This window comes from Centroberyx affinis, unplaced genomic scaffold (assembly GCF_046629955.1).
Source record: "Centroberyx affinis isolate AG114_WGS23_722 - 3 ecotype Tasmania unplaced genomic scaffold, CSIRO-AGI_Caff_v1 ptg001882l_1, whole genome shotgun sequence".
NCBI lineage: Eukaryota > Metazoa > Chordata > Actinopteri > Beryciformes > Berycidae > Centroberyx > Centroberyx affinis.
Genome location: NW_027280254.1, coordinates 686808 through 713984, shown reverse-complemented (window position 1 = coordinate 713984; position 27177 = coordinate 686808). Strand labels below are relative to the sequence as shown.

Sequence of the window (27177 nt, the reverse complement as noted above, 5' to 3'; positions counted from 1 at the left end):
ACACTCTAGTTATCACATTCTTAATCTAGCTCTCACACAGATAAAAGTGCACGTTATTCTTAATTACACTGGTGCAAAAACACATTTTGTAAATCAGCTTCAGGTCTAAAAGCCTCCACCATAATTCATCCAACATCCTGCCAGCTAGATGTTGCTATTGTGCATATTTTACTGCATACATTCTCAGTTACACACAACATGCACAATAGCAACATCTGGTGGATCACAGGGACTGAAATTAATCAATGAGCAAGTTAGTTTTCTTAGACAGAAATGGAAATTGTGACTCTTCATCTTATTTTGCCACAGATCTCTTGAAAGGGGAATGCCACCCATTTTAAGAATTCACAGTTGTTCTTGATGTGCCCCAGAACAGTTTAGTCAATACATGTGAACATGCACCACTCTTTCTTACAACTAGAAACTGGAAAACTGACCCTTGAATTTGTGATATCACTGGGATGTAAAACCAGGGGCTGCTCCATAAACAATGAATAGGACAGAGATTTTGTTGACCCATAAGATTTTTGTGAGTTCTTGGACCCAAATGAGGTTTAAATTCTGGTTCATACGAGTGCAATGCTAGAATATGAACTTTATTTTGGTGTGATAACTCAATTTAGCATCTTTTCTTAGCACAAAGTCAATTAATTGTCTATGGAGCCGCCCCTGATTTTACATCTCAGTTACATCACAAACTCAAGGGTTTTCTTTCTGCTTTCTAGGAAAGACTAGTGCAAGTTCACAGACATTGACTGAACTGTCCTGTGGCACAGAAATAACATATGGGGATTCTTTAAATGGATGGCATTCCCCTTTAATTCGGATAGGATTTCTTTCAGTTTGTGTAATTTGGCCCAATTGACCGTACCAATGTTTTAAACCTAAGATATCTGCAGTAAGAGCAAAGGCATACAGTATGGCAAGCCGTTTTAACATTTAATCGAACCACACTCCTATCTGTAATTACATTTTAGATATCCATAATAGCATTTCTCCTAGTCAAAATTGTATTCTCACTAGTCAGAATGGTAATTAAAGATATCTACAATAACATTCTTACTAGTAGAAATTGTATTTCAAGATATCTACAATTTTGATTGTACTAGTAGAAACTAAATTTAAGATATCTAAAAATCCTTAAAAAGTATAAGTGGCCGTTTTAACATTTAATAGCTAGACTGGATATGTATTGCAGATATCTGTAATTCAATTTGTCCTAGTCAAAAAGAACATTTCAGATATCCACAATGACATTCTTCCTATCCACAATTGTCATTTCAGATATACACAACGTCATTCTTCCTAGGACAAATGACGTCACTTTTGCCATTCATGTGTATTGGGCTTTCAATTTCAGATATCCACAATTGCATTTTTGCAATAGAATTCTTACTAGGAAAAACCCCCATTTCAGATATCTACAATCCAATTGTTACTAGTCATAATTTTAATTTCAGATATCCAAAATGAAAAACCATTCCAGATATCCATAATGTAATTTTGAATATCCAAAATACATTGTGACTAGTAAAAATGTCATTACGGATATCCACAATTGGCATTATGACTAGTGAAAATGCAATTTCAGATATCTACAATTAGAATTATGACTAGAAACAATGCACTTGCAGTTATCCACAACACCCCCCCCCCCCCCCCCCCCCCCCCCCCCCCCCGATATCCCCGCCCCCGATATCCCCGCCCCCTCTCTATGTAGAGAAATTTGAGATGTGGCGCAGGCGCATACCGCTGGAACCAGCCGGTCAGTTGTGTTTTTGTCACTGACAGCTGCTGATGTGCGTCTGATCAGCTTTCGTGGTGAAGCCTAGTCAATTCAGCTTTGGGACAAGGTCCACCAATACCCGGACAATCAGTATATCGGGACTGGGTAACTCAAACCAAGAAGAAAAACACAACAATTTGATGACAAAGGTAAAATTGTATCCTCTTAGTTCGAGCGGCTCAGCTAGCCTAATTTAGCTAGCTCGCTAACATTAGTAAGCTTACTATTGGCTAAGGTTAGCTATTGTCAGTTAATGTTATGCAGTTTAGTGTAAAGTTAGAGAGAAAAGCTCACCTAATTTATGATATCTGAACATGAACAAGTTTCTCCGAAAGCTAAAAACAAGGCAGCCAAGACTATCCCACTCAGGCAAGTGCCAAATCGACCTGTAGTTAATTGTCCTGTAGTGGAGCTGCTCCATTGACAATGAATGGGAGACTGACTGTGGACAGAGTGACAGCACCTGCTGGCACCACAATGGAATAAAGCTTGATTGAATGTAAAAACTCAAACAAACATGTTTAGCTTACCAAGTCAGCCTCAAATATATTGTCTATGGAGCAGCTCCGGCTTTTGTCTCTCATTTGTCTTGGTTCTCTAGTTTCCAGCTTTCTGGAAGAGGCTATGAATGTGAAAGAGCTAGGGTAGTATTTCACAGTTTTTTCACCCCAGACACAAGGTTTCTGCAGGACACTGGAATTATTTAAAATCTGTTTCAGGTTAGATTTTTACTTTCTGGCTGAATTCTGTCTGTTTTTCAGCAGACTGAGAAGAGATGTGTGCTGCGGTGTACGTCTTGTCCACGGTAACGGGGTATGTGCTCACCTCGGCCCTGCTGATGAAACGCCCGACACTTCTGCACCGGAGGAAGCGAGAGTCATTCCGCAGCAGGCACATTTCCCATCGTGGAGGTGAGTCTGTGGCACTCCTTCTGATTTTATTGCAGTATTCATCGTGTATAAATCTCATCAGTGGTTGTTAAATTTGATTCTAACAAGCATTCAAGCATTTCTTTAACTCAAATTTACCCTCATATAAGAGGATGCAGGTCATAATGTGTGCCAGGAGCATAATAGTGCTTTTCAACATTCTCCCCAATTAACCCTGAATTTATAGCTGCTTCATTTTCAATAGTTAGAATATCTCTTGTTCTAAAAATGTTAGTGATTCCTGTAGATATTTTTGTAGATGTAGGGGTTGGGCAGTAATTTAGGTCTTGAGACCCAGGTTCAGTCCTTGGCCTATTTCAGGATCAGGTTAAGTAGGTGTTGCATTTTAAGAATGGCTATTATCTGAATATTTACATCATCATATATTGACAATTGTGCTGTAATTGCAATTATAATTGGTTGTTTTTGGGGTGGGCTAAGCAATAAAGGCAGATGATGAATTTTCATTGTATTTAAATTTTTCTGGCTGTGGCAATATTCCAGCTGTGGGGGGCACCACAGCTAAATTAATGTGAAGAAAACACTGTATTACTACAGTAAGTGTTTATGTTTGTATTGTAGGGGCAGGTGAAAATCTGGAAAACACCATGGCGGCCTTCAAGCAGTGAGTTATCAGCTTCATTCATCATAATGACAAAGCTGTTTGTGTTACATCGCCTGAATTCCCTGTGCATGAAGGAAGCATAACTGGTGCTTGTACTTGTGTGGGTGGGCGAGTGTGTACATGTTCATTTGAGCTGTGAAGTGTTCAGTTTGTGAGTATGTGTTTTACCTGCCTGCTGACCCACAGACAGCAATAACATAGATGATCATTCATATCAAAGGCTCAGATCATGCCATTATTCTTTCTGCATGATTACATAGTGGTTGGGTAGTGAATTTGCTTTACTATGATTGAATGTGTGTGTATGGTTTTACTCTCTTTTGATGTTCAGATGTCGCTGCTGTAGACTGTTTGCTAGACCTCATTACGAAATGCAGCAGTGAGTTTTAGAGAATGGATGTAAGTCAGTGGGATCTCACAGGTGTAGTAACACACACGTGTGCGTTGGTTCATGCAGTGCTGTGGATCTTGGCACAGACATGCTGGAGCTGGACTGCCACCTGACAAAGGATGAGCAGGTGGTGGTTTCACATGATGCCAGCCTGAGGAGGTCCACCGGCATGAACGCCTACATCTCCGACGTGCCCTATGCCGTGAGTCACCACTCTTGATTATCTCCTTAGTCATATAATTTCTATATCTAAAGAAAAGGGAAAATAATGACCCTTTTACTTTTAGTCAGGGGGTCAGCCACAAGTGTAAAATGTAGGTTTACATAAAAATAAAAAATACATAGGTTTCAGATAATTCTGATTAAAATGTGGAAATCTGGGTTCAAATCAAGAGTTCCACAAATATTTGTGTTGTATTTTTCAGAATTCAAACAACAGTATCTGTTATCTTGTTATGTTTGTATATAAACTTGTGTGAATGAGATAGCCAGTGGTGATGGATCATGTGACTTGATCAGGTGAAATTTTGTCCTTAAGCAAGTCAACTGATCAAGCCACATGATCACGTTTTGCCTGATTTAAAAAAAACCCCCGAAGAACCACAAAAAAACAGATCCTGCACCGATTGTTGGTGAGTCACTGAAAATGTCACTTACTTAGGCACAGCAAAAAAAAAATCAAAATGCAACCCTTTTTCCTAGCTAAGATGCATTTTTGCCCTGAGCCGAGTCCCTGGTCATTGTAGTTTGTGGGGTCACTGCACTGGGACTGTTAAACCGTCTGAAGTCCGTAGATGCTGAAGCACTCAGTAAAGGTAGCAGAGCAGGAGTCAGCAGGAGGAAGTCATTAATTGATCCCAGCTGACAGAGAGGAACACTAAATGGAAACCAGAGGCTCTCTGAAGAACAGGTTGACCTGAGCCAGAATGTATGCCTTGCCTCTATGGAAGTGTCAAGTTTAACAAATAAGACTTTTTAGTGTTATGGTCTAACATTGGGTGAAAACGTCAGTACTAATCAAATCAACATTGACTAATCCGGCTCAACAGTGAGTACTAAAAAATGAGCATGCCGTAACTTTAGGTGGAGATTACTAAAAGGTAAACAGCAGTAATTACTTTAGTAATTAGCAGTAATTAATTCAATTAGTTCAAGGGTCATGACTAGAGCTTAGATTTCATATCATCAAAAAATGATACCCATAAATGCCATTAAATTCTATCCACTTTAATACCAACAATATGTTTGTGGAACTGGAGATAAACCTTTTTTTGACTTTTGAAGGTAATGGCTGAGTTCCCTTCTCCCCTCATAGTCAGTTTGTAACCTCAGGACTTCACCTCACAGGCCTTTTGCCTATACAGTATGTTTTTTGTCTGTGTTTACCACTGTGTGCTGTGTGCTCTTTGCAGGAGCTCCCTCCATACTTCTGCAAGCTGGGTGTAACCTTTCAGAGAGGTGAGCATCTCACACCCGTGTCCTGTGTAATCGATACAAAACTAACTCTAACCCACACACAGACACACCAGAGTTAATAGTCAGTGTGTCTGAAGCAGAGATCTCCAGTTTGCATAACATTGATGCAGCACTAACAGAATGTAAAGTGTAATCAGTTGATGTCTAATAACATATAGACTGATATTGTCATTTTTCTTCTCCACTTGTTTATTTGACATTTGTGGCTAAATAGCAAACTTTAGTTTGTCAAACTTTAGTAGTGTCCAAAATTAACTTCCTTGCTCACCTGTCAAGGGCTGGTAGACTAAAAGTTTTACCTGCTGCCAAGAATATTTTTTACTGTTTGTGTATAGAATCAGGTGCTGTGTTCTTGCTCACTCACTAATACTGTGGATCAGGTTTGTAATTCATCACAACATAATTCAAAATGACAAGGGTGACATATTTCTCTGCAAAATGTCTATTAATTATTTTGGCTTCTAAAAAATATTTTTGACAGGATGGTGATTTATTTTTTAGTTTACCGGCACTTGGCAGGTGAGAAAGTTAATTTGGGACACTGATACATACTACAACTGAAATAATCCATATATACAGTATATGCCAATACACACCAACCGCCATATTCGGTATGACTGAAGGTAACACTGTGTCCTTGTCCTTGTGTACGCAGAGTGTTACTGCGAGGGGGGAGAGGACAAACGCATCCCTCTCCTCAGGGACGTCTTCGAGGCCTTCCCCACCACCCCTGTCAACATCGACATCAAGGTCAACAACGACACACTCATCAAGAAGGTGTGTGTGTGTGTGTGTCTCTCGCTCTCTCTCTCTCTCTCTCTTTCTCTCTCTCGCTCTCTCTCTCTCACACTCTCTCTCTCTCGCCTTGACTGAGTCATTATTTATTTCTGGGTTTCTTTACAACAAGAGAAACAAGAGGAAAGGGGAATTGTAAATTTTTTTTGGGCCAGCCTAAAATGGCAGTGTTTGAGTAGGAAAAAGAGGGTGAATGCGGGGGAGACATACAGCATTGTGGAGATGTATAAAGTGCTAGTTAGAGTAAGGATATCATTAAATTTTGAATACTATAGAAGAATGAAAGATCTAGGGGTTTTTGATGATGTTGCTACGGCGACGCACTGTGTCATTTGAGTTGAGGAGAACTATTATTTGCCGAACTGCTCAGATGATGATTTGTTAATAGCTGTGTGTGTGACTGTATGTGTTAGTATTTTTTAGGGGGGCAGATTTGGCGGTTGAATGCACTTAATGTCCAATTTTTAGACAATTTATATATACAATTTTAAATGGAAAACATTGTTCAGAATCACTAAATCTAAATATGACATCTGAATAACAGATGATAAGAAATGATGAGGAATTTTGTTGCTAGTGCGGCAATTTAGCCCAAACGAAGCTAAGGGGGTGAAATAATTATGCTAAATAGATGTCTGTTATTTTAATTTTATGCATTAACATCAATTTCTACACATTTGTTTTCACTCAACAGATTGCTTTGCATACAAATGCATAAAAAATCCTGAATAAATGTATTTTGAAACAACTTCATAGCACAACAAAATGTGCAAAAAGTCAAGGGGGGTGAATACTTTGGCAAGGCACCGTACAAACATTGCTCATGTACCATGTATTGTATGCAGATGGTATTGATTTTCCTGTTCCTGCACTGATGGCTTGTATATCTTTGCAGGTCTCTGAGCTGGTCGTTAAGTATGACAGAGAGCATCTGACTGTGTGGGGCAATGCCAGCAACCAGATTGTCAAGAAGTGTTACAAAGAGGTAAATGAACACAAGATGCATGGCCTTATCTTGATGATATTTAGGGGACAGGTTTTAGGAGTAGGAGGTTCTTTGTTACTCTGCTGTAGCTGACTGTCGTCAGTGGTGTGTGTAGTTCTGCATTCAGTTCACATTCAGTCCAGTCAATCCAGGAAGTCAGTCTTCTTCAAAGTTTGAAAACACAAACCTTTAATAATATTCTTTTTTTGTCCACTAGGCCTAAGTAATGAAAGAGTATATAGTAGATGCTCTTAAATTTCTGATTTAATCCCAGTTCAAGTTTATTTTTTAATTCATGTTGACTTGCTTGAATTGAATCGCATGGGAATTGGGAAATGCATTGTGGAGTGAGTATTTGGTAATGGAGCTACTTAAGATATCCGACCAATCTCAGAAAAACCTTGACACCAAAGTACAGACTCATATCATCACTTATCATCATAAATGACTGAATTGAAAGTGAACTGACTCCAAATCGTGTGTGTGTGTGTGTGTGTGTGTGTGTGTGTGTTGTAGAACCCTCGTATCCCAGTGTTGTTCAGCCTTCCCAGAGTATTGCAGTTGTTAGGTCTCTTCTACACCGGCCTCCTGCCCTTCATCCCAATCAAGGAGCAGTTCCTGGAGATCCCCATGCCCTCCATTATCACCAAGTAGGAACACACACACACACACTATATCATTTACTCACACGCAGAAGCAATTTACTCACACGCAGACGCAATGAATAAACTGCTACTATATAACTTATCTAATCAATAAATCAACTTTTACATTTATGTAATGGATTAGCATTATTTACTGTCTGTTTTTGTACTGCTCTATGCTATTCTATTCTATTCATCATATAGGTGTAATATGGAGTGAACATGTCCCAACTGTGTGACCATGATATATTGGAACACACACACTTGTATGTGTTGTTAACTAATTAAACCCCAAATTTGCTGTTTCAGAAAATTTTCAAGTTTGAAATGCACCCACAGAGTTTCTGAGCAAAAAATCTGATTTTTCTCCCCAGGTTTCCTAATTTTTGGGACCATATAATTAGGGTTAAATGTGGCCAAAATCTTGTAATGTTTTGGAGTTGAGGGTGAATTTTCCAGTATGTTGTTGGTTTGGCTGGTTTAATTGATTGTTTGAAAAGCACAGTGGGTATAGTCTATGTCTTGCAGTGTGTATCTGCCCTTAGTAACGCTCTGCTCTACAGTGTGTGTCCAAGCCAACATACTGTAGATACAAGTCTTCCATAGTTCTAGTGTGTCAGAGAGATACAGTGGTAACACTATACTCGCTACACCAGAGCTAATCAGTATTAGTCTACAAGTACACAGCATTTGATAGCAGTGGGTTAAAGGTCAGGGACTGTATTACAAGGAAAAGGACTCTGTCTCTGTTTTAAAGTGTGGGTGGAGACCCAAAATGGGACACAAGTGTTAATAGGTTTTAATGAGAATGGATCACAGGATAAAACTATAAGTCTGTCCCAGTCTCGCTGTCCCAGAATGAATCCCTGTTGTAATGAATCCACTGTTCAGTTGACGGTGCTGGCCAAGGTGCAGGGGGGGTAACAGTGGTTCGGGAAAGGGAAAGACTTGTGCATGCTACCATAAAATTCAAGATTGAAATCTTTTCTTTATGGGGTAGAGGCTGAAATCTACTGGCAGGAGACGGGAGTTAAAATGCTTTGCTCCAGCTGCTGTTTCTCTTAATGATACAATCTGATCCCCCATTATTATAAAACAGTCATTTTGCCTTTGACACAGTATGAGACAGTATGAGATTGTTTTTGTTATCTGTCCCCAAGGTCAGAGCTGAATTAGGCAAAAGTGCCTTCATGCACTCTGCTTCCTCTTCATGGAACTTGATACAAAATGATTCAAAGCTGAAAGAGCTCGTTTCTCTTGGTGAGTTTAAACTGATAATGAAGGAACATGTTGCAGACTCAAGACTCAAGAGCTGTTTTTGCTTTGTTCAGCATAAGAGTTGAATAGGTTTTGAGCCTGTGAAGCTGCTGGCTTGATGTTGGTCTAGTGGACTTTGGAGAGCTTAGACAGAGATTTTACTTTGTTCTGTTTTTACATGACTTTGATTGTATTTCGATTTTAGACGCACCTTTCTCCTTATTTTTTGTGATTTTGACTTTGGACGTTGTTGTAGCTGTTGGTCTGTAACTTTTATGTTTGTCTTCATACCACTTTCTTTGCCAGGTCTCCTTTGAAAAAAAGATCTTGATTTCAATGTGTCTAACCTGGTGAAATTTTAAAAATTCAAGATGTACGTTGTCTTCCAGGCTCAGGTGTGCCCACCAGAATTTGTCCCTGTGCCTGTTCACTGGTTCACTGTTTCCACTGGGCGCCTGTCTCTGTTCAGTTATCTGGGCCACAAAGCTGTTTGAAAGACGATCTCACTCACTAATTAAATCATTCAAAGAAACACACAAAAGTTGCCTGGAGAGTATGTGCTGGTGGATCATAAGGATCTAGGTCATAGAGCAGATTATGCATGCTGCACATTCATTAAGGATTAACTGATTTCCTTCATTACACTTCTGTCGAGGCCACTACAGGATTTGTGTCGCTCAAAATAATTGCTCAATGCCAATTAAAGGAAAATGCTTCCCTTGGATACTCTCACTCCTGTTATATATAACATCGATCTGTGATGTTCAATACGTTCCAGGAGTTGTTCTGTGATAAATTGTTGAAATTTGTCTTTTCATTGTTCCCAATTTCCCTCAACCTTAGGGAACAGGGGCACGTTCAATTGATCCAAAACGTACCAAACAGGAAGTTTAAAAGGAAATGGTAGTGCATTGAACGTCCTGTTGCAAAGAGTTGCTGTACAATTCATTCTTAAATTGATGGACAGTGCCCTTGACACAGGGAAAGATCATGTCAAACTGTCAATTGTAAAGTTGAATTATGAGTTACAAATATGTGAGAAAGTTGCAGAAAGTCTTCATTCCATCTCAAGCACTAATAATTATTTTAATGCATATTTACCATAAATAATATGCTTGAAATATAAAATGCTGATTGAGTAAGTATAATCAGAAATCTCACCTTTTATAGAAAAACAACTGTGCTGTTGTGAAGTGATTTTGTCATTTTTGTAACTATTATACATATATATATATAACAGCTTTTAACAGTGTCACTCTTCTCTGTGTGGTTTTACAGACTGAAGGATCCTAACAGAATAACTAGGAGCCAGCGACTCGTCACCTGGCTGGCAGACACGTACGTACACACACAAGTCAGAATCACATTCAGATTGCTTCTTCTATGTATTTTCCAGATGAATGGCTGACACAGTATTGCATTTGTCTGTTTGCAATGTGCATATCGCTGTATTTCAACATGTACATAAGATGTGATGACCGGGGCACTGCAAGGGATTTTGGGGCCTCGTTATATATTACACGTGGCACATAATACTGTAGGGCCACGAGAAAACCCTGTTAATGCAATTTTTTTACAAGCCTTTTGGGCTACCCTGAATCTGCACCACCTCTCTACTTGCACTTGTTCTGCTCCCTGCTGATGACGGTGTTTTTTCTGTTGCAGCTTGCTGATGAGGAAAGCTCTGTTTGACCATCTAACTGCCAGGGGAATACAGGTAAGGCTGCTGTTTTGTTCCCCTGCAGTAGCTCTTGCAACTACGAAAAAAAAAGTTCTATATATAGCAGCGTTCGCACAAGGTCCTTAAAGTGTTTAAAGTGCTTGAATTTAAATTTTCTAAATTTCCTGTTATGTGGGTTAAAAAGTGCTGAAAAAGACCTTTAAATAAATAAATAAAATGTCGGACAGAATGCAAGTCAAAACAGGAAAGAAAACCAACATACTCTGAAAAAAAAGACTTAAAAGCATGTGAACATGTGAACCTATGATTTTAAAGCACTGTTGGTTGTTAAAACGCAGTAAGGTTTACAGAAGTGTTTCTTGCTTTTGTGTGGAGTCCTTATGAACAGAAGAATATTGCTGGAAAAGGTCACTGAAAGTCCTTGAAGTTGATGTAATAATGTCTGTATGAACCCTGATATAGGGACCTTGAGTAGATGGCAGATGCAAAGTATAATGTGTAATAATAACAAACAGTGGTTAAGACACTTTATCATAGTGTCTCCTTCATTGTGGTACTTCCTTGTAGCACCAAAACTGTTTTTTGCTTATATCATCATATATCATATCATTTTTTGATTCTACAATGTATCGAATGTTGTTTGGTAAATTCTGAATGCTACAAAAAAATATTTTTTATAAAGCATTACTACATAGTAACAAAAAGTTCCCTAAAAGGTTCTTTATAATCCCTAAAAGTGATTCCCCTTTGTTTATGAGAGGAGAATCAGTTTTTGTAGTATATGGAACTCATATTTTAAAGATTATATTTGATATGCCTCTTTCATTGAATGGTACATAGTTAAGAGCGATTGGTTAGATATAGACAAAGGAAATGACAAGTGACAGCAGGTTGATAGTGGGACTCGAGCCCAAAACTTTCGAAATATATGGTGTGCACCTTGGCCTGCTGAGCCACAGAGCACCCAGCCTTTAATTGTTATAGTGTGCTGAGTCACGATTCACTTGTACATGGTCTGTACAAACATTGAGAACCTTCCAGGGTTCCTGCTAAGTCTGGAAAAATTAGGAAAATGAATTTGATTATTTGGATTGAATTGCACAGAAAATCCAGTCAGTCCAGACAGTTAAGGCTTCAGAGAGTACAAAAAAATGTCAACCAGTCAATTCAGACATGTAAATTTTTTCTCGACACTTTGCCTATTCAGATCTGCTCAACAGCCTTAGAGAAGAGGCTGCAATGGCTGCTGCACTAGAGGACAGAAGCATTGTGGAGCCTTCCTGCGACGGCCAGCGCTCTGTGTTATGTGTGCGTTACCCAAAGTGCTCCGTTTCTGGTTTCAGGTGTACATTTGGGTGCTGAATGACGAGGAGGACTTCCAGAGGGCATTTGACTTGGGAGCCACAGGCATCATGACAGATTTTCCCACCAAGCTTAAAGACTTCATAGAGAGGAATGGCATTTCTAAGCCCCAGTGACCTGCCAAAAACTACCTCACCACCCCGATCCCCCCCCACACCCCCCACTGATTACCTTCAACTTGACTGACCTGCCAAAACATCCCCACGTCTCCACTTTTACTGCATGCATTCCAGCGGGGGGCATATATTCTCGGACTGTGTTTTACAGTGTAAATACAGCCTATTTTGAATCTTATGATACCCTCGTAAAGAACACACATATCTGCTACCTGTTTGTTATCTCCCTTGTGTAGTGTCCTTCACAGGTTCTTCCTGGTTCATTGAATTAGTGGAATTTACGATCAGAGGTGTTGATGGAGCGTTGATACTCTGGTATGGGGGTCGATACAGCAAACCTAACTCCATAATATTCTCTCTACATGCTGGCTTATGACATTCTGAGATTTGTTTTACATTTCAAGGCTAATTAAGACCATGTGATCTTTCTAATCATACTTACATCATGGGAAAATGGTCCTTGAAATAGCGCTTGAAAGACTTAAAGGTTTTTTCATTTCATAATTGATTCATGGCTTTTGACTTGACATCAATGCAGTTTTACTGATGCAAGGACATTACTTTAGCTTTAGCTTTAGCTTCTAATGCCTTTAAGTAAAAAAACATGATAAATTGCAATATATCACGACCCAAGTATTGTGATAATATTGTATTAGAGGTGCTCTGGCAATTCCCACCAACACCAGCAGATGCAGCTTTAATTACCAATAATTACTATAATTACCAAGTCACTTTACAGTGATGTTTGGTTGAATGAATGTTATTTTATCAGCTGCTTTATAATGGCCTGTTTTTTATGGTCATTTAAAACATTACAATAATATAGAAATCTGAACAGTTGTAAGATATTTTTATACGTGCCACAAGCAGCCCGAACACCTGCGACCTGTGGCAACTCAAAGGGCACCGACACACGAGTCTTCAGCTTCACTGACGCACTGAGATTTGGTTTCAAACGAGCTTGGACAGTGTGAGTATTGAGGTAGGCACCGCCACCGCTCCAGCATTAAGGTTTAGTCACAGGCAAATTAAAGTGATCTGTGGTTTGTACTGTAAAAATGTCACTGTTTTTATATGTTGTTTGAATAGACAATGCGTGACACGCCATAGCTTTGTTGTTAATTTTGTTTCTGAGTAGTGTTTCTGGGTTCTGAGTGTTTTTAGTTGAGTACTCTCTAGATTTTTCTCTGAATCCAAATTAAATGACTGAGGATTTGTCCTGTAATGAACATGGGGGAGAAATCTGCACAAGATTGAAAATGTTGTGTTTGTTTTAGTTCAGTTTAGAGTCTCATTTATTTCACCAGTGTTATGAAATGTGATAGTAAACATTGAAAATATGTTTTTTGTGAGGATGCTTTAAGGATACTTTAAAGTGATGTGTAACCACAGGATATTGCCACTGGCTACATGTTGCTTGATTGCTTTTTTGCAGTCAGTTGCAATTGAAACATTATAGAAGCAGATGTCTAACATCACCTTGCTCTCTACCTGGTTGTCAAAATTTGAATGTCTAAAGATCTTTAAGATTATTATACCACTGAAACTCTAATCCAAGTTCATGACCACTTATTGAGGGTCAGGTATGAATGTAGTATTGATTGCAAATACTGTATGATGTTAGGTATATCAAAGTCAGAACAGTATTGCTGTTTTATTTTCTTTAATTTGTTGCCGGGCATTTTTCTTAGTGCCGTCCATGAGTGTTTTTTATGAATGAGATGTAGAAGGTCTGTTGTTTTGGATTGTTTTGGAAAAATTACTATTTATTCTCTCAGTGAAAACATCGTAATCCAGCAATCATATTACAGATCTCAGAGAGATTAATATTGTTTTGATTACATTATTTGTGGTGTACTGTGTGCATTTGTTTTGCATGCTCCAATGAATATTTGTTAAGCTGTTGTATTTGGATATGTTGTGATTTTGACTGTTTGAACCAATCTGTGGGACCTCGGTATGTGGGCCTGTTGAGATGCCTTATTCCACATATTTTATCTGATTTGCAGAGAGATCACGACGACTGAAGTTGTCTCTACCATATCAATAAACGCTGAAAAACATTTTTATACAAGTGATGTGTGTACAGTAGCTATGTGTGTATAGTGCACTCATGTTTTTCTTAAGTTCTTTGTGACAACTTTTCACTGTGTTTGATGTACACAGAAACAGAACAATCAGATATTACCGTTCTAGTGTAAATGCAACATCAGCATCACATTTATCAATGGATGGAGTTACAGGTCGACAGGAGATGGCGCTGTGGACTGATAGGATTTCACAAGTTTTCCCAGCAGCGGGTCGGAATAAACTCGACATGTTTTGTTGCATGAAAATCATCCACACGGATACAACAGGGGTTTTTCAGCCACCTCACAGAAATAATCTCACTTTTTATAATAAGAGTTGAAAGAACCGCTGCGGCTGTCCATCAGCTCGTTCAATACGAGCTTCTCTCATTGAAGTGTTTCTCTCTTACAGTCTGCTCTTTCATAAAACTACGCTGGCAGGTATTTTCCAGAGAATTCAGTAAAACTTGATCCTCCGGTGAGATTATTGGTTACTCCCGTCTGCTCCCGACCAATATGCTTGGTGTTGCTATGCCGTATCGCTTTGTTCATTGGCTGGTACGCCTGTCAGTTGTTCATCAAGTCGACGTCCAGTGTGGTTTTTGCCAAAGATCTAGCTCTCAAGATAGTTTACAGCCTGTGGAAACCCTTGTCCGCTAAACCGGAACAGCCTACAACAGCCAAAAATCACAATTAATGAATAGTTGTCTAGCAGGCAGTTAGCTGCTAACAACAGCAGCTAATTTATGCAAGAAACACATTTTTCATCAGATAGCACCATACTGCGCATGCGCAAAAGCACTAGAACAACAATCATGTTTACACTATTTTGGAGACATGTCTAGGTCTTACGACGCTGTCAATAGCTTACGAAGACCTTAAACATCACAAGGTCTGGCTAAATCACATGAGCCTCCCGCAGAATAAAGACATATTGGCCCGAATGTGAGACACTCTCTTTGACTCCCATCCAAAAAAGAAACGGTCCTGTCTGCATAACGGGATATAGGCGAAGGGGGAAGTAAGACGGAGTGAACCCTCTCGCTTCGCCAGGATACTTTCCGACTCTGCGCCCCCTCTCAAAACTCTGCTGGGCATCGCTGCGCGTCAAAACATTGCGTCTCTGCAGGACTTGCCAGGGCTCGAGAGGAAATTTGCCTGGAAAGGAATGCGAAAGGGGGTTTAGGATTGGCACTGCCACGAGGAAAACGAGGAGGTGCGACATTTTTTAGGCTACGTGGAGATCATTTTTCTTCCCTTCAAAGGTAAAATTATTTTTCTGCACTGTGTTGCCAGTGATGCGTTTGTTGTTACGCAGTGTTTTCCTATCATGAAGCTTATTCTAGCTCTGGGCTACTTATGCACAGCTTGTACTTTTAATCGGGGCAACTTCTGGCATTAATTGACAGAGAATGCTGCATATCACACGACTTCAGGTAGACTTGAATCTAAAATCACTATAATAATCCTATAATATTCCTATTGGGACTTATTGTTTTGTTGTTGTATCTGTATAGTATCCTTCCAGAATGGATTATAGGAATGCTATAGTTATTTTTCGTTAGAGGGAAGATGCATGGCGGGCTGTGTTTGTTGTGGATGGGATGGTGAGGTCTGCAGTGGAGCTATCTAGTGGTTATTATTAGGACACGCTGTTTGTGGTGGCTGTCCTGCGTGTATGCGCCATCAGCTCTCTGGACGCAGTGAGCGGCGCGGCAGTCGCGCGTCAACAGTAATCAATGCGGGTTATCATAATACGCTCACGTCATCATAATCAATGAAGCGAGTCATATGATTTCCATCGATCTGTCAAAGTCATTACAAATGTATAACCGTTTTAAAAGTGGATGTTTGCGTGCGTGTGTGTGTGCGCACGTGTGTGTGCACGTGTGCGCGCGTGTGTGTTTGGGTCGCAGGCAGCATTGCTGAGCTGAGGCATCCCCGCCATCTGTGCTGTGTGGCTGAAGTTCTGCCCTAGATAGAGTGAGCCACTGCCTGTGACCTGATTCATATCAATCACCCCACATTCACATAAACCTCCCACTGACACTTTGTTCATATATTGTGCGCATTTGTTGATGCAGTAGACCAGCATTGAGGTGGAGGTTCTGTGCCTCTACTATCCAGTAAACGTCAGTGATAATCAGGCTGATAGGTGGATATGATGTTTGGCCCAGAGAAAGTGCTAGATACAGTCCAGCATAGACCTTCAGCTGCATAACTAGTGAACAGACAGTTTCTACTTAGACCAAACAGCCTTATCAAGTCACAACCATTCCACTCTTTGTAATTTATTTTCATTGCAGAGCATGTAGATAGGTATTGATCATGTGAGGAGTCGATACCCGGGGATTGAAGCGGGGTCAGAGCGTTGTGGGCCCTGAAAGGTGATGCCTCGGCCCACGACACAGTGCTTACACTGACAGAACACTGTAATGGAGCGTCCAGGTGGCCCAAAGAGCGAAGGTGCGCACCATGAACCCACAGCTTTCATAGGTTTGAATCTTGATCATGACTTTTGTTACGCCGCCCCCCCTCTCTTTCTTCTCTTTTTCCTCTCTCCACTGTCATCTAATAGCGCAGAAATGCCTTAAAATGATATAAACAAATAGGAATCAGGTATAAGCAGTGTACAATATGACCCCATTTAACCCCTTTACACCTTTGTCTACAATCTACAAGGGAATACACCAGATTATATGTGTGACAAGCATGATCCTCATCATCCCCCTGTCCATACAGTACAACATAAAGACAGACCGAAGAAATGAAGAAAGGAGTACAGACAAAACAAGGGAGAGGAGACAAAATAAGGGAGCAGGGAACAGACACGTTTAGGATGGAGGACCATCGCTTCATCAGTGAGATTCGATATGAGGGGAGGCAGAGAGGAGGGAGGAGGGTGTTTTTTTCCTCTAGTCAGTGATGTCATTCTGCTCGATGCTGTTGGCCTTGATGAAACGCTGAACGGTGGATGAGATGAAAGTACATAAAGTACAGCAACCCTGTCGGTGCAGCTCAGTTCAGGATAGCAGGAACACACTCCTCTTCTCTCCACTTCCTCTCTTCCCTCTCTCCCTCGCTGTCCACTTGTAACTTTCTGTCTCCCCCCTTTCTTCCTCTCGCCCTCTTTCTCTCTCTCATTCATCACCATATCTCTCTCCTTCCCCTCTCTCTCTCTTTCTCTTGCTCTCTGTCATCGTTGGGCCCGGCAGAAACAGCAGCAGCAGCAGCGGCAGCGGCAGCATCAGTACGTTACATAACAAAGGTTGTTGTTGGGATACAAGGGCCCTTTTGGCTGGCGAGGCTCGTGGCACATAGCCTTTTATGATGACACCCAGAAATGACCAGAACGGACAGCTCAGTAACCTCAAACGACCTGCAGACGGGCCGATGAATAGACAGAGTGACAGGGAACAAAAAAACATGCAAACAGGCCTGGAGGCACAGAGGCAGACAGGCAGAAAGACAAACTGATGATGGTTAGATGGACAAACACACAAGACACACAGACAGTTATGTGTTTGATAGCAGTGCTGAGACAGTCATGTTTGGAAAACCTGCCACCAGTGTGCCTGTGTCTCTCTGATCAGTTTATGTATCTTCTGATCACTTATGCAATTTGTTATTCTGTCAAAGAGCTTTTTATTGCAAAGCAGCCCAGATTGTGTCTTTGCGTCAGCGCTTTGTAAGGCATCAGCATCTTGTTCCCACAAACAATGTTGCCTTGCACAAATTGATTTTAGAGCTTGTCCTCCCCACCAAGAGAGGGCTAATGGAAAATTATTATCAACTGTCTAAACGGCGTTGAACAAGTCCAGTACATGTTGATTTGTTGACTCTGGTGCTACGGCCTGTACCTGCTTCCCGTTTGTTATATGTTTTATAGCCTCCTGTTGTTTACAGGTAGTTATTTGGTTGTGATTTTGATAATTATCAAGTTTAAGTCTTAGGACACCGAGCTAAAGTTGACCTTTTTGTTTCAGCAGTTGACTCATCTACATTGTAATACAGACTTAATGTCAGAAAACATGTATGAAACAAACCACAATCCGCTTTTAATTATGTGAATGCATTGGCCTCCATGTTACACCGTGTTAAAGAGATGAAGAACTAGCTGCACTGTACCATTACTTCAGACCTTAGGCCAGCTTAATCAAAGGTATAACCTTTCACACTATGGATATTTATAATGTAATTTTATGTAATCAGATTTGTAAGAGCTGTAATGAGGGCCAGTGATTGTTTGCCCTGCAATATGAGAGACTGAATGCAGATAATACACAGACAGAGCTCCAGAGGGATTATATGTAGCCCATGGGAAGACATGTAATATGTGCAATATCCTGAGGAGATAATCATGCAACGTGTTCTCACAACAACGGCCCGAGATAATCAAACAGTAAGTCACTGCTGTTAAAGTTCCATCTGCTGGGGGCCGTATTTGTTACATGCAGTACGTCAACATGCTGACAGTTAACTGTAACATGATCCCACAGAGCTGTTTCTGTAGCTCCATATTTCAAGCTAACGACTCGTCTGTCTTGTCTGGCTTTGGCCTCTGATGGACAGGCAGACACTGCAAGGTTTTGTCCATATTTGGAGCATTACATTTGCATTTTAGGTATTTATTTAGCCGATGCTCTTATTCTGAGCGACTTGCAGTGAATGCCGTGGTAGGACATGCTTAAATTCCTTGGTTACCTACATTAAGCACGAAACTGATTGAGCTCCAATCATGCCAAAAGACCGGGTTGGGAATACAATGTTAATAATTTTTTTTCACAGCATTTTTGCAGCACCCATATCTTGGTAAATTTACTGGGACAGCATGTTTTTCTAATTAGTTAAGGAAATCATGTTGTGTGTGCTCTAGGATTCGGGCCATTCATGAATTCATGAATTCAACTGAGAATGCATGGTAGATTCCAGTTCAATTCCTGGAGTTGGAATTGGAATATCACCCAGTTCTAAGGAAACAGAATGTGAATTGAACTGGAATGACAGGAAACAGAATTGAATTCCATGAAATTCCACTTCTAAGAGAGTTTGTCTTGACTTGCTAAACATTATAAATCAAACACTATGAATCAAATACATTCAAATAACACCTGAAAGCTCCCTTTAACATTTTGTGATATTCAGTATTGATAATATATAACACTATATGTAATCTCATGTGGTAAGAAAAAAAAAATGGAATTTAACAGAATTTCATTTAATTAAATTCAACTTCCTGAAATTCCAATTGAATTCCAGTTCTTTGTCCTGTAGGTTTTTTCCAATTCCAATCCCATTTCCTCAGTTGACTTGGAACTGATGAGTTCATTCATGCATTGACCCTACCCGACCCTGGTGTGTTCACCATATACCAGTGAGTGGTGGCGATGCTGTACGGCCGGACTTGACCACACAGATTAAATAAATGTCTTCCTTATCCTCGATGTTTTGTCCTCAAATGCCCGAGAGGATAAAACATGCTTTGGGTTAAACATTAGGAGCCTGTGTGTGTACTGTATCCGTGTGTGTGTGTGTGTGTGTGTGTGAGTGTGTGTGCACCAGGGGTCCACACTGACAACTGCACTGTGCGTGTCTTTATGCAGCAGTCCCACGCTGCTGGCACCGAGTCAGAGGAGGGAAAACAAGGGCACGTCTCACTGCCTTATTTATATCCCACGGCCCTTCCCATCAGCACTGGAGCCTTCATCGGCCTTTGTCTGACACTCAAAACAATCGGATTGCGCCACAGTAAAGGAAGCCTCTTTCTTGTTTGTCCTGAAGTCACTGAGGCTTTCTGTCCTCCTCCAGTATTTTATTAGTTTTTCCAGATGGTGGAGTTCAGACAGACAGGAAAGAGAGGAGCCAAAAGTGGGACAGCATATTCTCATCTTGATTAAACAACTGATATAAACTATAGAGCTATAGTTGTATACTACTGATATAAACTGTGGAAATTGTTGGTTTGATTTTGTCAGGAAGAACATGTTTCCAGTGGGCTGGTTCTGTTCACTGTACTTTATACCATAAATCTATATTTGAAAGAGTTATATTAGTTGAAACATTTAGTGACATGACCCTCCTCCTGCATCCCTATGGAAAGTGGGTTAGATTAAATCTCTTGATTAATAGGATCAATTTAGTACCAAAACCGTATTACTGAAATTACAATTAAAATTGCATGAAGCAATAAAATCGCAAAGTTTCTAACTGGACTGCAAACTGGTGCACGCCGGCCCTAAACTATTTTCTCTCTCCTGTAAAGTTAGTCAAAACACACTTCCTGCCTCCTGGCTCCGGCACTCTGGGACAGTTTCCCAGGACAGCTCACTAATCTACTCAGTCACCAGGGCACACCAGCACAAGTATTTTAAGGGCTTGGTCTATTTGGATATCATGGAGTGAGCATCCTCACGGTTCTGCTTGGCTAAGCAGATTATCTCTGCAGCCTCATCGCCTTAAACACAGAACGTGAGCGGGCCTTGCTGCCCGTGGGTACGGAAAGGCCTTCAGTTAACCTCAGTCAGTGCAGAAGAAGTGCGATAGCTAGACCTTGAACACGGGGTAACGGAGACGGCACAAAAATCTGTCCCTGCAACAGAAGCACAGTAGCCCAGCACAGCCCTTTGGTAGCCTAAAGCTCTCCCTCGGATGGGTGGGACTGATCTTTGGCCACTTGGTAGCTGTTTGGTTTCCTGTGTGGTGGAGGTCTGCTCCATGTTTCAGTCTCATCTGTTAAACTAGGAGTTCTTCAGCTTTTTCAGAATGAAGCCCAAATGTGAAATCTAGTCTCTCAGTCTGGGACACAGTAATCATTAATAATGCACAACTTCTCATCATATCATCATTGTAGGGTGAAAACCTTGTATCTCCTAAATGCTAACTTTTTAGGAACAAATGAAAAACAGCCATGTTTTAAGCTTGATGATGATGCATTTTTGACAGTATCCAGTGGGTTTTGAAAAGGTTTCATAAGCCCAAAAGGTCAGGACTTTTCTCCACCCATAGAGGGCCGTGTAATCCTCTGGAGGTTTTCACACAGCAGCAGCGATATGTTGCCCCAGCAGCAGCAGCCTGCGACCCAGTTTAGCTTGCAGCCCTTAAGGAACCAGCTGTTACACAATGGTGTAACCATTAGCCACGGCTCTCCTCTGTCCTCAGGTGTGTGCCTCCCTCCCCACCGCCCACCACGGCCCTCACCTGTGTGTTGCGGTGCTTCCCCTGCGAGCCGACCTGGGCCGGCAGTCCCTTCTTGCACCGCCCGCCAACCCCGCCCATGGTCAGAATGACGCGCTCCAAGACCTTCCAGGCCTACCTGCCGAGCTGCCATCGAACCTACAGCTGCATCCACTGCCGAGCTCACCTGGCCAACCACGACGAGCTCATCTCCAAGGTAACCAGCGGTACTCTGCTCCAGTGGCTTGACTCATCTTACCGGCAGCAGTTGCCCCTGGAAACGGCCAGGACAATACTTACATTCAGGCAGCTAATTATTACACATGACACACTGTGAAAATAGAAGCTGGAGTTTGCAGGTAGATGTACTTTGCTTCAGGTTGTGTTACAGAATCCCAGTTGATGTTTGTTTGGTTTAGAGTCAACTCATGGTCTCAATAGAATTTACAAGGGTTAAAAGGAGTTAAAAGAACATCCAGTAAAGATTAAAAGAGAGAGAGAAAGGATGAGGAATTGTAAACAAAGCCAGCAGACTGCACATCTGTACTGTATGCCTCTGCTGCCACATCATTGCCTGTGGATGGATTATGTTATAAGCTGGTTAGTGAATTGGATTATGAATGCACTATCACTTTTTCCATGTGCGATTACAAAAAACACTTCTCACCTGTTCACAAAGCCCTTCTGCCAGTCATAGTGTGTGCAGACACAGACAACACACACTGACTAAATCTGTTAAATGTGTCTATATCTGCCTATAGCAGACTTCATGTTATGGCAAACAAAGGCCTGCTAAATCTGTATACAGCATTAATCAACCATGATGTTATCACAGTAACGTACTGGCAGTTATTGGGAGGCCACACACTAATATAAGGTGAATATTAACTATAAATGTGTCTATTGTGCACAGAATGCAGTCGTACCATCTCAGCTTTTAAAATTAAAGTTGGCTATATTGGCATTACAAGAGAAAGTTGTGTTGCCGTACAGTGTAAAGCATCATAGGTCAATATTACTACAATTACATACAATACAATTATCATTGTAATATTTCAGTATATAGAGAACATACATACATACATAAAGTATATACCGTATTATATAACACTCAACACAGCAAAGTAAACCACAGTATAGCATGCCACAGTGTCATATCTTAGTCAGTTCAAACCATTTTTCTCATCTGACAAGCACACACAAATTTAGCAGCAAGCCTAGCAGATTTCCCCTCCTGTCAATGATTTCTTACCCTCTCCTGTCTCAAATCAACATGTGGTTGTCTGTGGTTGTCTGTTTGATTGGAGCATTATGGTAATATAATAACATGTAATTCAATTATATATAATTATGTAATACTCTGTTTCGTAACATTCTGTTTTCAGACTTTTTTTCTTTCTCTTCTCTCGCTCTCTCTCTCTCTCTCTCTTTCTCTCTCTCTCTCTCTCTCTGCAGTCGTTCCAGGGCAGCCAGGGCAGAGCCTACCTGTTCAACTCAGTGTGAGTATCCATCTGGAAAGCCTAAGTTTCTCTGGCTGCATTTTCACCCACCTGTTTGCACCGTGGCTCTGCAGCCGACTTCAGCGATAGGAAAATACTTCATGTGCATACCGCCGTTGAATTCAGCCATTTTAGTGTTTACATTTAGCTTTGACTGAAGAGAGCCAAGTGATTCATCATTAGGTATTTTAAAACAGGTTAATGATGCAAATGATGGCACATTGCGGTCATATATTGGTTTTAAAGCCCCAGTGTAGGCGGAGCCAAAATGTGGCCCGGAGCGCTGTCATTATCAGGAGAATTGAGTGAGAAAATTAGGCTGTTTGAATCTGTGCTGCACGGCCTACTGCCCTCTGCGGCCTGCGGCGCTTACCAGTACGCACTGTGTGAGTGGGTGTGAGGCACAGTGACTCATTCTTAAGAGAGTGTACATGCAGCTGAACAAGTTTAAGTTGAGCCACTCGCACACTATTTCTACTTTTCTCAAAGTTGATCTCTCTCTCTGTCTGTGTCTCTCTCTGTCTCTGCCTGTGTCTCTTTATCTATCTCTCTGCCCACACGTGGCTCGTCTCTCAGGGTGAACGTCGGGTGTGGTCCTGCAGAAGAGAGAGTTCTGCTCACAGGCCTGCATGCTGTGGCAGATATCTACTGCGAGAACTGCAAGACCACCCTGGGCTGGAAATATGTAAGAGTCCTTGGCTGCTTCAATAATGCATGCACAGCACAGAAACTGCTGCATCCACAGTCGGAGCAGGATAAACTGGGAGGTTGTTATTATAGCACAGTCTAATTTTATTTTGGACCCTAATTATATTTGGAGCTACAGCAGTGGGCTGAATCAATCGACAGAGAGATTTCTAAGAATGGATTTAGACATGAAGGAGAAGTCTTTTTTTACTTTATGTGATTCATAGCTGATGAGTTTCTCATGTTGAGGGAGTAATGAGAACATTGGATCACATAGGGTTAAAAAACTGATTTTCATTGCCTGTGTCACTCCAGCCAGATGGTATGCCCACATTTTATTATAGATATCTACTGTATATAGTGTATACGACTCATTTTCATCATTTAAATAACTATACAGCAAATTTTCAAGTGTAAATAAGTGTTGATTGGACTCATATAAACACTGGCAGTGTTTTGATTTTAACACTTTCCCTGTTTAATGCACATTGAAAATTTTACTGTGTACCTTTGGTCGTTGTTAGAGCTGCAGCTGCCCACAACAGACATCTCTGTAAGGCTGTGATACAGTGTCACCATCCACGTGCAGTATGTATTTAGTACAGGTGGTATTTTAGGCCCCATGTCAATGTGATCCGAACAGGATCCGCACAGGCTAGAATTGCTAGAGGGGAGAGCAGACACTATAGGGCATGTGGCTCTCTCCACACACACACACACACACACACACACACACACACACACACACACACACACACACACATACATACAATATCCTTGTATTTTCTTGTCTCCATTGACTTACACGCTTTCCCTAACCCCTAACCTTTATTTTAACATTCGCCGCTACATGTCAAACCTCAAGTAACCCTGATTCTAACCCGAACCTTAACCTTTCACCCTGAAAATAACAATTTTCCTAATGACGTGAACCAGCTTCAAAAGTAACTACTTTTCTAGGTTGTCTATTCTTGTCAGGATATTCGGACCCCACCAGAGATTGAACACACACACATGCACAGGCACACAGATATAACTTAATGGAGGACAGCCATTAATACCAGTTGCCGTTTTTCTGCAGTCGTCAATGTTCCAGAGAGAAGCTTGACCTACTGCACTTATACACCAGGAAATCTGAGAAGCTGCCTCTGCTGTGCAGCTCCGAACCAAAATAGCCAAAGACATAACAAGGTATAGAAGCTTCACAGTAATTGTAGGTACATTGTAGGCATTAAGCTGACAAGAGGGGCTCACGATGAGTGAGCAGGTTTTGCACAAGGACACATGGCTGTTGACGGACGCAAATAGAGGCTGAAAGTGGAAGTCGTCAGTTTGTGTCATTTTGTATGCCACAGGTTAGCATCTCAGCAAAATTCCTATGGAAAATATGAATGAGCTGTTTGAAAAATGCCAAAAATAGGGCTGTGTTATACAGATACACACAAATTATGCTACATTTTGTTCCAGGGGTGAAAATACATCCACTAGCATCAGCATGGAGAATTGTGATCTTTTAGTTACTTTTAATATCGATTTTTGCTAATGAAACGCTAAACATTGGGGAAAGCGGACTAAAATAGCACTGAAGCATTGCTTGGGGCTTCCTTTAGCTTTCACCTCGTCCCGACTGTGTTGTACATTCAAATCATTAAGATTTAAATAGTTATTATAGTTGCTATTGTTCAATATATAGTTATTGATGCCTTTTTCTCATTAGTTCTATCCAACTGTTGTGTTTTCAAGTTGTTGCTAGCTACAGGCTAACGACTGTTGTAGTCCCCTTTCCCAAACAATTAGCATTTTGCTAGCAACAATGATATAAAAAGTAAATGAAGGAAAATTCACAAAAGGTGATTTTAGTTGATGTATTTTATTTCATGGAACAAAACAAAGTATAGCAAGTAAGCATCTGATTTTCTTTTTGATGTTTCTTGCAAATCCCATTCATATTTTCCATAGGGATTTTGAACAGCACACCAAATGGCAGAAATGCTAACTTTACAGCCTAGAAAATGACTTCACCTCTCTATTGGCCGTCACAAGGATCAAACCTGTGACCTTTCACTTAAGGCACAGTCTCTCTGACCACCAGGCCAGTCTGGTCTCAGTAAATCAGGGGGATCCAGTCCAGTCAGAGTTTAGTTTCTGCAGACTCCTCTGCAGTGCTCAGTGACTGACTGACTGTTATATAACAGGCTTCCATGCAGCTGGGAGCAGAGACGAGCGAGAGCAGTCAAGGATTTTCACATGCAGCTGAAAAGACCGTCCTCTTAAAAACTGAGCCCACTTCATTCTTCCTGCACTATTTCTGTCTTTTCCCGCCCCTCTCTGTCTCCATGTGTGTCTCTCTCTGTCACCTTCTGTCTCCGTCTGTCTCTCTTTTTTTTTTTTTTACTATATTCATATGAATGAACTACTGTCTCTCTCTCTCTCTCCCTCCTCTGCCACACCCTCCAGGAGCATGCCTTCGAGAGCAGTCAGAAGTACAAAGAGGGCAAGTTCATCATCGAGCTGGCCCACATGATCAAGGACAACGGCTGGGACTGAGGGACGAGCAGCCGGGACGCGACCGCAGCAGAGCCGGGGAGACGGGCGGGACACACAGACAGATGAATGGATGGGGAGGGAGAGGGAGGGGGAGGGGGGGCGTTTTGTGTGGTGGGTGAGTGTGTGACTTTGGTTTGGCTGATTTACCATTAACCTCTGTAACCTCTCCCCATTCCTCCCTCCCACCCCTCCTGGTGACTGACACACACACACTCTCTCTCTCTCACACACACACACACACACACACACGTACTCCAAGGTGTGGCAATGCCTGGTCCTGCAGACTTCCAAGTAAACAACCAAGCAGCCAGTGTGTCTACAGAAGGATGTTGCTGGGGTTGGCACACTAGCCATTATGTACACATGCATACGTGTGTACACACACACACACACACACACACACACACACACACACACACACACACTCAAGGTTCCAGACATCCCAGCCTGACAGACCAACAGAGAGACAGACTAGAAAGGCTTGTATGGTACTAGCAGGACTAGGAGAAAACAAGAGGTCTCATTTTCGCTAACAAAAATGTTTTACTGAAACAGTTGGGATTTAATAACTCATTTCAACACCAGAAGTAAGACGTAAAACTTAAAAAAAAGGGGGGGAAACACTCACTCTGAAACTGCTGGGAGACAACTTCAGTGTACGAAGGATTTGACCCCGTCTAACCCTAACGACCCCCATTTAACCCTAACGTGAAAATCAGTGGCAGCAGAGTTGTGAACGGGTCACTGAGTTGAAAGTGAGCCACAGAGAGGCCGGGCGGCCGGCCTGGCAGGGTTCAGCGGGCCCGGTTAGAGAGCTGATGGGCATTCACTCTGTCCCCAGTGTGAATGAGATGACCTAAGATGATTAGAACAAATCCAGCTGATCTGGGCCATGCCAGCTGGGCCAGTGATGAGGCCTGGCGCTGAGGCTTGGCACGGAGGCCCGAGCACATGGGCGTGGAGTTGGGGGGGGGGGCGCTGTCTACCAGGCCGCCCGACATGGAAGGGAGATCCTGATCCAGTTATGCAGCGGCGGCGTTTACGGTGGCTGCTGGCTGGGATCCGCTCCAGGTCTTAGCTGTGGAACGGCTTTAGGAGGGGCAGGCTGGGATGAGAGTGAAAGGGATACAAACAGCCATCGGCTCGTCCTAAAAC

The 27177-nt window shown here is 41.5% G+C and overlaps 2 protein-coding genes across 3 annotated transcripts; both read left to right on the top strand.

Annotated features, from left to right (window-relative positions):
• The first annotated feature begins 1799 nt into the window (after positions 1-1799).
• gdpd1 (glycerophosphodiester phosphodiesterase domain containing 1) lies at positions 1800-14097 on the top strand. Of its 2 annotated transcripts, none has more exons than XM_071530116.1 (11): positions 1800-1935; positions 2551-2697; positions 3298-3340; positions 3798-3933; positions 5144-5189; positions 5863-5984; positions 6898-6987; positions 7504-7637; positions 10167-10226; positions 10554-10605; positions 11913-14097. In XM_071530116.1, the coding sequence occupies exons 2-11, from the start codon at positions 2562-2564 to the stop codon at positions 12045-12047; spliced, it is 954 nt and encodes a 317-aa protein (XP_071386217.1). In that variant the 5' UTR covers positions 1800-1935; positions 2551-2561; the 3' UTR covers positions 12048-14097. The 2 variants fall into 2 exon arrangements, with proteins under 2 accessions (XP_071386217.1, XP_071386216.1); XM_071530115.1 differs by having other exon boundaries at positions 1838-1935; positions 2548-2697.
• A 1153-nt stretch (positions 14098-15250) lies between these two features.
• On the top strand, positions 15251-26904 carry LOC139653160 (protein yippee-like 2). Its single transcript, XM_071530127.1, has 5 exons — positions 15251-15381; positions 21275-21506; positions 22745-22788; positions 23365-23473; positions 25933-26904. Exons 2-5 carry the CDS (start codon positions 21390-21392, stop codon positions 26020-26022), a joined length of 360 nt encoding a protein of 119 aa, XP_071386228.1. The 5' UTR covers positions 15251-15381; positions 21275-21389; the 3' UTR covers positions 26023-26904.
• Positions 26905-27177: the final 273 nt, after the last annotated feature.

Coding starts and splice junctions, on each gene's coding strand:
- gdpd1 (XM_071530116.1), top strand. CDS start 2,562: ATGTGTGCTGCGGTGTACGTCTTGTCCACGGTAACGGGGTATGTGCTC. Junction 5,985..6,897: donor ACGACACACTCATCAAGAAG/GTGTGTGTGTGT, acceptor ATATCTTTGCAG/GTCTCTGAGCTGGTCGTTAA. Junction 7,638..10,166: donor ATGCCCTCCATTATCACCAA/GTAGGAACACAC, acceptor GTGGTTTTACAG/ACTGAAGGATCCTAACAGAA.
- LOC139653160 (XM_071530127.1), top strand. CDS start 21,390: ATGGTCAGAATGACGCGCTCCAAGACCTTCCAGGCCTACCTGCCGAGC. Junction 21,507..22,744: donor ACGACGAGCTCATCTCCAAG/GTAACCAGCGGT, acceptor CTCTCTCTGCAG/TCGTTCCAGGGCAGCCAGGG. Junction 22,789..23,364: donor GCCTACCTGTTCAACTCAGT/GTGAGTATCCAT, acceptor CTCGTCTCTCAG/GGTGAACGTCGGGTGTGGTC.